Here is a 10,000-nt window from a genome sequence, read left to right as displayed (position 1 = left end):
CCACAAGGCGACAACTGCAGGGCAAAAAAAAAAAAATTGTGCCAAGAGCTCTCTGCGGACACGGATTCTAAATTAGAGCAGGTGAGAAACGCTTACTAAATACGTTTCGGAGGGTCGGTTGAGTCCAAAGACGTTTTTTTTTTTTCCCAAAGGATCATCTGATGTTTCTGTTTTTGAGGATAATGCGATCGTATGTCACCTCTGATGTCCGTAGTCCAGATGGTTTATATTACAGTGGACTACTAAAACAGAAGCCTGCGAGTTCCACTCATCTAAAAACATCTCCTTTACTGTTGAATCTTAATTTCCGCTGTGACGTGAGATAAAGAGTCGAATCCAGGGTGCAGGTGGCGTTTTAACCCTGTATACGGTGGCAAAATGGGACATTTTCAATCAATGTATATAAATAAAATCTATAGATCTAAAGAGAGTCAGGACTTTCGGTGTCAGACGTGTGTTTTTCACGTGTGAATTTTAGTGGTTGATGATAAACACGGTCACATTCGTTTTAGCTGCTTCTGAACGAGCTCTTGGGGCGTCTCGGAGAGCAGAAACGGGTTCGAGATCACGGTTTACTTTGAAGATAAAAAGTGTCTACTTTCTATTATAGCTATTATAGTGTGACATTACAAAGCAATTCAATACTGAACATGCAACGCCACAAAAATAGGCACATATTCCTTTTTTTAGCCTCTGGGAAAAGAATTAAAGGTGTGGAGACAGTTTTCTAAGCACACACTGGGCCTCTTTAAGCACTGACTCAATGTCACAGGATATCAGAGTGTTGTTCCTGATCACATGTATCCACTTATATTATAGCCATAATTAACCCATTACATAGAAGTTAAAAGTCTGCACATAGCAGAACATGAAACCCACGTGTGCCTGCGGAGCGGCATGATAACCGATCTCCTCACGTCGACACGGACCAGAAGCTTAAAGGAATGTTTCCAACACTGTGTAAAAATCCATCCTGGGAGGAACTAATGATGTGTTCAGAAAGCAAAGACATATTACAGTACATATTAGTATAACTAATCCTGAATGCTGGAACAAATTGTCCAAGAGGAAGTATCTGTGGAGAGACGAGGCTCTGGTGGGGTACGGGTCCCGTAAAAAAAATAAAAAAAGCATTTTAAAAACGTCGATGAAACTTTGGTAAGATTTTCTCACATCCCCATCACATCCTCATGCCTGTACGCTTCCTGTGTAACGTCACCATAACGAAATCACCTTATAAAGTCTTATTTCTATTATAATTGAGTTTGGATTTTTTTTTTAGTAGGAAAAACAAAACAAAAAAATCAAAGTTTCTGTTTGTTGTAAATCATGCATGCCTTACAGATAAAGAGGATAGAGTTTAGATTAAAAGAAAACAGAGGAATATTCCCTTTAAACCCCAGAGTTACAGAGCTACAGGATGACTATCGACATTAATCGGGATGGAAGAAAATGAAGGTTAAATGCACAAAAGAAACACAAAAAAAGTACAATACTTCACGAGGGCCTTGTTATTCTCTGGTCTAACCTTACAGCTGCCATCACTGATCAGTTTCCTTTTTTTTAATCATACCTCAGCACCAGTCGGGGCACGCTGATGGATCGTGACCTCATGCCTAATGCCCCTTTTCCACCGAGGCAGTTTCAGTGCTGGTTCGGAGCCTAATTTAGAACCAGTTCTTTCTTTTTCGGCAGCCAAAGCACCGGCTCTGAACCAGGAAAAGTGGTTCTTAAGTAGCACCAAAACGTTGCTGGTCTAGACTTAAGAACCGCTTGTGTCAGGGGCTGTGGGCGGGGCTACTGTTAGCGCATTTGATAATGTACCTTAAGTATACTAATGTTTAATACACTTTTACTTTACTGCAATATGATCAGTTATCAGCACACATGATAGTAAGTAGCTACATGCTAAGGCTAACTTTTTTCTGTGTTAATGATAAAATAATGTTATGCACTTTCTCGATAACAACCTCCGTTTATACAGATTACATGGAGCTGCACGAACACGTTGGATTCGCCACGTTTGGGTGTTAATGTAGGTTCACAAAGCCATGAGCATTAACAGTAAAGCAACATCCACCATTGTTGATGTTGTGTTTGTGATTGCTGCTGCTGCGCTAACGTTGCTGTGTAACGTGACACGTATACAGTGACGTCAGACTCGGCTCTGTCATGCTCTCTAACCGGTGGAAAGGCAAACCGGTTCTTAGAAGGTTCGCCAGTGGAACCAACTTTGAACCAGCACCAGCACCAGCTCTGAACAAGCACCCGGTTCTTTCTGGTGGAAAAGGGGTATTTGTGATTCAATTCCACAGTTCTGGAAAGTTCAAGACATTGGAAGTATCTCTGTGTAACTGGATTTCACTGTAAATGTCTGTACCTGCTGATGAAGCTACAAGCTACATGCTACAATCCTCTAAGAAAGGAAAGCATGGGGTTAAGCACTGAGTCTGAGTCATGGCTTGCAGTGCCACATTTAACCAAAATTAGAACCCCAATCACGTCTTCAAAGTCACTCCCTTTTTCACTCCAAACGGATCGACGATTCGTTTAAAGGAAATGTTTATACAAGGATATGATCGCCGGTGAACGCAATGTTTTGTCTGATTCGTTTTAGTCCCATCACGGCACTGATTGTAAATAACAGCTGTAATCTGTTTTATGGTGATTTTATTTATTTATTTTTTTTTACAGAGACAGTCACTAAGAACTGTCTTGGATGGATGTTGTCTTGTGCTCCTCACGTTATGTGGATGTTCCACGACATAAAATGGAACTATGTATAGATAAATGACGATGTGCCGTTCTTTAAATGTGAAATTGGGACATAAACCTTTATTATCACCACAAACACATTACAGCTCAGTGAAATTGGCTTCTTCACGTATCCCAACGTTGGAGGTAGGGGTCAGAGCCCAGGGGCAGCCGTGATACAGAGCAGGGAGAGTTAAGGGCCTTGATCAAGGGCCCAACAGTGCAGCTTGGCGGTGCTGGGGCTTGAACCCTGACCTTCCGATCAACAACCCAGAGCCTTAAGCACTTGAGCCACCATTGCCTCTAATCTGTAATAGTGCTTGTTGGCAAACTGCTGAGGTGAGTGATAATAATAATAATAATAATAATAATAATAATAATAATAATAATAATAATAATAATAAACTTTAGGATGTAAATTCATGACCTTGTTCTTGATTAGTTCCATATAGCAGCGTTTTATTCCTTACTTCTAAAACTGTGCTAGTGAGAATTGTGCTAAACATCTGCTGAGTCATCACTTAGAGAATTACAGCAAGGCCAAAGTCAACACGATGTGTGTGTGTGTGTGTGTGTGTGTGTGGTCATGTTGTCTAACAGAACACAGGCAATCAGCTTTAAATATACCAGAAAGCTAAGTATAAAAAATAAAACCTCCTTTGCGCTAGTAAAAGTAGCTGATCGTGACACACTCACCTCCTCTGGCAAAACTGTTGGAGAAAGAAATATCCAAGTGGACAGGAGCCATCTTTGGCATTCTGGACGTCCGTCTTTCGGTAGCTGTGGAAGAAATTCGATTTGTTTGGGTCTGTTTTACGAGACTTCTGAGCCAGCTCCTTATATTTGTAACGAACATTTAATAACGAGTTCGTTACATTCCGACACGACCGTACGGCGTTTTAACTGCTTTATGCGCATGTTGCCAAGTGCCTACAATTCACCTCCTGGTGTGTTTTGTGTCCCTGGTGCATTTACACTTCTACTTTATGTGGATAATCAGGAATCTGAATAAAATCCTGCATGAAATTGTGCAAGAATGTCTGCAGTGAAAAAAAAAACAAAAGTGTCCTCCACGGGCCATGAGTCATTCTGAAACAAAAGTGATAAAGTGATCATTGCGCTCATTCTACTTCACTTGCTTTCATTTCCCAAGTATAATTTCTATTGAGTCATCTCGGTGAACGACAGCTAAGTAAATAAAATCCGCCTTATCTATCAAGATCCTTCAGCACACAGTAAGCTTTATTCTGGGGATTTTCACTTTCCAACTTCTTGAATGCTTTTCTCTTTTCCAAGAAATGTTTGGTACGTCTTGAATGAAGTGGGGCTTTGGGGCATTTTGTAACATGGTAATCTTACTAATTTGGGTAAATTAGGCCTCTGAGGGGCTTTCATGCGTTTTCTGTGATCAGATAGCTATCCGATGGTAAAAAGACCAGGTCTAAATGCCCTCCGAAACGTTTTGGAGACGGATATAAATCCGATCTTTCAAACCCCTTCAGGAGGTGGTCTGGGACGCGTTTCAGATGAAACTGGACAGGTGTAAATGAATGTGGTTGTTCAAGCCACATACGTCAGCGCTATACTCCTCCCAAACGGAAGTACGTCACTCGCAGGTGATCTTTCACCCAGGTGTCTCGTTGGGTCTTAAAATGCGCTGCTGCCGCCAGCGAAAATGCAGCAAACAGTAAACGCTGTTTTTTGTAACATAACCGTCGTAAACGAGTTTTTTCGTCTTCTTTTTGATCGCGGTCTGAAAACCGCATACACCAAAGCGTGTTACATTTCAATTACCCCGGAAATGAGGTAAAATATATTTACATTTTGGGCGGGAGTAGAAAGATCGGATCGACATCCGATTCGCCGAGACGCGCTTATGTGGCCTGATGTAAATGGAACAGTTTTAACAAATCAGATAGCTATCGGATCAGAGACAACACATGAAGTGACCAGGTGTAAATTAGGCCTCTGAGGCAGAACAACCGTTAACCGTTAACTTTATGCAACCCAAAGTTTCACAATTCTTTCACAATTCATTTCTTTCTTTTCATCGGTGAGCGTGAGCGGATGAGCCGAGTGTCCTACTACATCTTCTACGCCGCTCCGTTTCTTCTTTTATTGTGTCGTCGTCTAGATCTATCCTTTCTCCTGGTAATTTCTCCTATATGTAATTTGAGTATATAATAATACATCAACGTTAGCTAATCGTTACCAGTTCCGTTTAAATAAAGGCAACGTCAGTTATCTGAATTCTTACTGAAATGTTTGTAAATCTCGCAGGAATTCTTTTGGCCCGCGGAAATATTCACACGACCCAACTTACGGTTTGATAAACGAGGCCCATTATGTGCGAGACGCTTGGCTGATGATTCAGCAGGTCGTTCTCTCCGAACGAGCCGGAGCGGTAAGATGGATTCGAGGTGACCTTTTGTGTCCTGTTCCTCTTATATAAGTGCACACATTGTGTTCGAGTTCCTCTGCAGCTCAGACCCATAAATATATATAACAGCTTTGGCAATGAGAGGAAGGAGCACGGAGATAAGAGTCGATGAAATGGGAACAACTCAAAGACCAAAACAAGTACAAAATAAAGCCTCGTGCTCGGGAGGTTCTGAGAGTGGTGGAGGTACCTGGAGAAAGACCGATGAGGGAGCGGTTAGACAGGGTGTTGCTGCCGTTGGATTTGAAGTACGCAGGGATGGAGCTGAGGATGGCCTGCAGGTACTTCTCCTGCTCCAGACTACTGGACGACTCGGACGAAGAGACGGGAGCTAGAGACAGGAAGAGAGACCGAAAAGCGGATGGTAACACAGAGGGAGAGACAGAGATCAAAGAGTATCTTGTATATGCAGAAATTAAGACTGTTGGATTTTGACAACAAAAAAAAAAGTTATGCAATGCTTATGAAGATGTTATGAATGCCTTTGTAGGTACCCTACATAACAGAACACTTACCAGTGTTAGTTAAACTTTTGGTTTTGACATAATCCTAACTCAAGTCCTTGACCAATACTTTAATAAGAGTAATCGAGAGTAATCTCTCGAGTTTTGACACGATCCTTTCATGACTGAGCTAGTATGGCATTTTAAAAGATTTATGCATTGCTTATGCATGTATTATGAACGCCTAATGAAGGTACGCTTTAAAGCATGCTACTTAACGGTGTGAAAGCAGAAATAAACCTCTGGGACACCTCTTAAGGTTCTGACCTCTTAAGATCTTTTGACTAAAAGATTAATTTGAGGTTTATAAAATCTGTACATCAGCTCTGTAGTTATAACAGAAGCGCATGCAAGGATTATGAACGTGTTACGAACGTACCCTTGAAACGATGTCACTTGATCAGTGTAAAGTCAGAGAAATAAAAATCCTACGTATTTGCGAATAAGAGCGTGAGATAAAAGCTTGCGAAAAGGAATAAAAGGAAACACCTGTCGTGGTCTGGTTCTGAGACTTAAACAGCCCCACGACGCTTTTCCCGTGGAAGCCGCCGGCACGCATCAGCACCGCTTTGGTGCGAGGGTGTTTCCAGGTCACTACAGGCAGCCGATTGTGTCTGTAACAACGTGCGACTTTCTGCAGACTGCCGTCCTGCACCGACTGAGGCACCACCAGCAGCCCGGGGTAACTGCACAAAAAAACACCCCACAGAGATATAAACAAATTGTTTCATTTACAGTAAACAGCCAATCCTGTAATGAGTTAGACTGATTAATGTTTAACAGAACGACATGAAGGCTTACAAGGTTAAACAGACCTTGGCCAGGAATAAACCTGAGCTTTGTACCAAACTATACACTTGGACTATATTAATCGTCTCAAACGGAGCACTATAAATTTTTTAGTACCGGGAAGTACGACCCGTTTCCCGTTCGACGGCGAATGACGTCTAACACGCCGGCACGAGACTTATGCTTCGTTCTTAGCAACTAAGTTCAGGAGACTCAGGAAATACAAGCTAGTCTGACCTTCTGAACATTTACATTTAAACACGGTTCTAGTTTAGCGCGGCCTTTTGTTAGCGTTTACCAGGTTGAAACTTAGATTAGATAAAGATAAAGATTCCGTACGTGATGGAAGCGATGTTCACAATTTATCTAAATCTTCTGCATTAAGAAGCTTTCAGAAGAGATAATAATTGATTCCTTTTAATACACAAGGTCAAAGCATGATGTGTGATATCTGACCTGCGACAGAGCGAGTAGAGTCTGTTGATGGCCGTCACGCGGAACTGCTCTCCGCTTTTAGAGCGTGAGGAGCTGGCAGTGATGGTGCCCAGACCCAGTCTTTGGTAATCCCGGAAGCAGGCGCGCTCCACCAACTGCTCCATGGTGGACTTGTCCGAGGCCTTGAGCGTGCTGTTCGAGGGCGGCTCGCCGTCGTCCGATACTGCGACACACACACACACACACACACACACATAAGGTCGTGACCTCTGACTGGACCCCATGACCTTCCTCTACCCACAGTGAAGCAAGGCATGTAACTCACTGGAGATGTCGTCATCCTCGCTCCAAATCGTACGCGTGCCTTTTTCGTTTTTCTTCTGCAGCGTGGATTGACGACCCATGGTGATCTTGCCTGCTCTCTTCGCCCCTTTTACTATGGTTTTGGAGAGCGTGCTGTCAAAAACGACCACAAAGTGATTCTTAGGACGTTTTCTAACGTGCCGTATGTGAGGATTCTGTTTCTAGGTGTATGAACAAAGTAGTTTTTTTTCCTGTGTTAAGAAAAAAAACAAAAAATAGACTCTACATTGATTATTTTAAAGATGAGAACGCTGCCTGGCTTAAAACCCTTTGTGCGCTATTTACAGTTGATAAATATTTCATGAAAAGCAAAAAAAAAAAAAGTGATGTCTAAAAAGTGATGACATTAAAAGTATTAGCATCTTTTACGTTTCCATGTCTAGAAATAAGTATTTTAAATGGTATTTAAACCTGTTCAGTCTGACCGTTCATTAACCCTAATTACCTAATTCACCTGACCGCCTTCACACTCATGCATTCTGTAAACTGACGACCAGACACTAAAACCTGGACTGACCGGAAACCCGTGTTCCTCTCCTTCTGCTTGGGCAGGAGAAGCTGTGGAGCCGTCTGTCCTGCGGCGAAGGCAAACGTGCTGAAGATGGATTGTGGGTACCGGATCCTCTGCAGGTGCTTCCTGAAGATCTCCACCATTTCAGACGTCACCTCCTCGTCAAACGCCACCTTAATCAGCTAAGAGGAATTGCATAAGATCAATCTGGCCCCGGGTCGGGCCTCAGACGCTCTGAATTAGTGAGATCTATCAGTTTGTTTACTGCCAGAATATTTCTCAGCTGGAGCTTACGAACGCAATCTGTAAATAATCAACGGAAATTTTTGGAGTCACACAACAGGGTTTGCTTTTAAGCCCGTTTGGATCTCTGGACAGGACAGTACAGAGATCCCCAGTGGGCGTTATCTTTAATAAAGGTGTAATAATGCATCTCAGACAGTGCATTATTATCAGCACAGTACGAGTACCAGCGCAAGCAAATCCACTCACGTGTGCAAAGAGGTCTGACTTTTATACGCAGGCCAGAATTCTACAACAAGTGTTAGTAAAGTGATAGGAATGAGCCATAAAACCTTTATAGTACACATGTGGGCCTGCTGCTTGGTTTATATGAAGCAGAACATAAACAGAACATAATTAAATCATCCAGATAGATCATAAGAAGAAGAACAGTCAGTTCTCTCCCTCTTTTATTCTTTAGGTTTATAAGTAAATGATGTGGAGATCGTTCAGGTCACCGGGTCAATACTATGTGCTCCATATTGTTTAACAGCAGATTAAATGGATGGATGGATGAATAGATGAATTGTTGCGTTATCCAAGTGCGGTCAAAATCGACGCACCCCGTTTGTAGAGAATAAGGATGTATACAAATGTAAGAAATTCAGACTATTTTGAAGTCATTGGCAACCTGAGGAACTGAAGGAACCGTTGCACGCACGGAAAGACGACGGTGTTTGAACACGAAAACGTTCCCGACACTCAACCTTATGGTCGTTATGATACCTGGAAGGCGGCAGATCGAAGCTGTAAGCCTTCTTGCATGTTCTGCTGAAGCTGGTTCTGAATGGTGATCTTTTTGTCTTTCGTCAGCGTGGACACTGGAAAACTTCTAATCACAGGCTGCTCGCCGACTACTCAGACACACACACACACACACACACACACACACACACAGCTGTCAGGTTGATAAACACTACGCTGTAAAGATAGCACTGAAGTGGCAGTAAGTGGCACTAAATTATCAGCATTAAGGTCTAAACATAGTTCTACAGTCCACAAAGTGCACTTTTGTTGCTAAACCTGTCTCTTACTTACCTAAAGGATCATGGGGAGTGCCTTTGAAGATGATGCGGTAGGTGGTGAGGAAGAGCGCCCCCTCAGCGGGCAGCATGTGAGGGCCTCCTAGCAGTCCGCCCGTCGCGTCTTCACGTCCGTCAGGGTCCAGGACCACCCGCAATCCCTCGCTTACTAACTCCTCTCCGGGGAGCATCATCGGTCGGAGGATCTTTGGCTGCCGAGGCAGATACAAATAATACTAATAATAATCGAAAGCACTCGAACGTTTGGTGAATAACAAAAAACAAAAAACATTATGCAATAGTTTGTTGTTTTTATGATGATATTCTGGAGAAGGAATCCCTCGAGACAAAATGAGATAACAGCTTGGTTCAAATGTAACGTGGAGCAAATCCAATGATTCGACCTCTAGAGAGAAGAGTTAACGGCGTCAGTGTAGTGTGTCGGGACAGGGAAAAAGTCCTGGCTTTGATATTTGTAATATTAACTTCATAAAAATAATAAAACAAAACAGTAGATGGGATTGTGGTTATTTTTCTCTCTTGCATCTCCATATATAAATAAAGCCACACCTAGTTCCGGACACGAAACGAGGAACCGCTGGAATAAAGAAACCTGATCAGGAAAACACCAGTTTGGAGAGTTCGTGCTCATCATTAATGCCTTGAACATCATGACAAAGTTCCATAAACAATTTCTAAACTGGATTTTTATGGTCTAAATCGTAAACAACGTCCGGTCGTTATTACGCCGCCTTGGATGACTTATTTGAGGACCTCAAAGGATTAGGATCTCCGTTGACTGTAAATAACTTCTCTTGAATTCTGTGGTTATGTTTACACTGTCCAGATCAGTGAATAAGTGTTCGTCTGGGTGCTGGCAGCTCACGCTGTTCTCTGTGCT

General features: G+C 42.5%; 1 protein-coding gene across 2 annotated transcripts in view; it reads right to left on the bottom strand.

Moving 5' to 3' along the window:
* Window positions 1–10,000, bottom strand: part of sbf2 (SET binding factor 2) — a 115,468-nt gene that overhangs the window by 18,592 nt on the left and 86,876 nt on the right. For both annotated transcript variants that reach the window (XM_060864121.1, XM_060864041.1), the window contains exons 22-29: window positions 9,116–9,311; window positions 8,804–8,931; window positions 7,802–7,977; window positions 7,247–7,377; window positions 6,943–7,144; window positions 6,187–6,383; window positions 5,385–5,525; window positions 3,451–3,534 (exon numbers count right to left, since the gene is read on the bottom strand). In XM_060864121.1, the coding sequence (XP_060720104.1) occupies window positions 3,451–3,534; window positions 5,385–5,525; window positions 6,187–6,383; window positions 6,943–7,144; window positions 7,247–7,377; window positions 7,802–7,977; window positions 8,804–8,931; window positions 9,116–9,311 (1,255 nt within the window). The remainder of the gene's footprint in view (window positions 1–3,450; window positions 3,535–5,384; window positions 5,526–6,186; window positions 6,384–6,942; window positions 7,145–7,246; window positions 7,378–7,801; window positions 7,978–8,803; window positions 8,932–9,115; window positions 9,312–10,000) is intronic.

The sequence above is a fragment of the Tachysurus vachellii genome, chromosome 1 (genome assembly GCF_030014155.1).
Source record: "Tachysurus vachellii isolate PV-2020 chromosome 1, HZAU_Pvac_v1, whole genome shotgun sequence".
NCBI classification, from domain to species: domain Eukaryota; kingdom Metazoa; phylum Chordata; class Actinopteri; order Siluriformes; family Bagridae; genus Tachysurus; species Tachysurus vachellii.
This window is presented reverse-complemented; position numbering and strand designations above follow the sequence as displayed.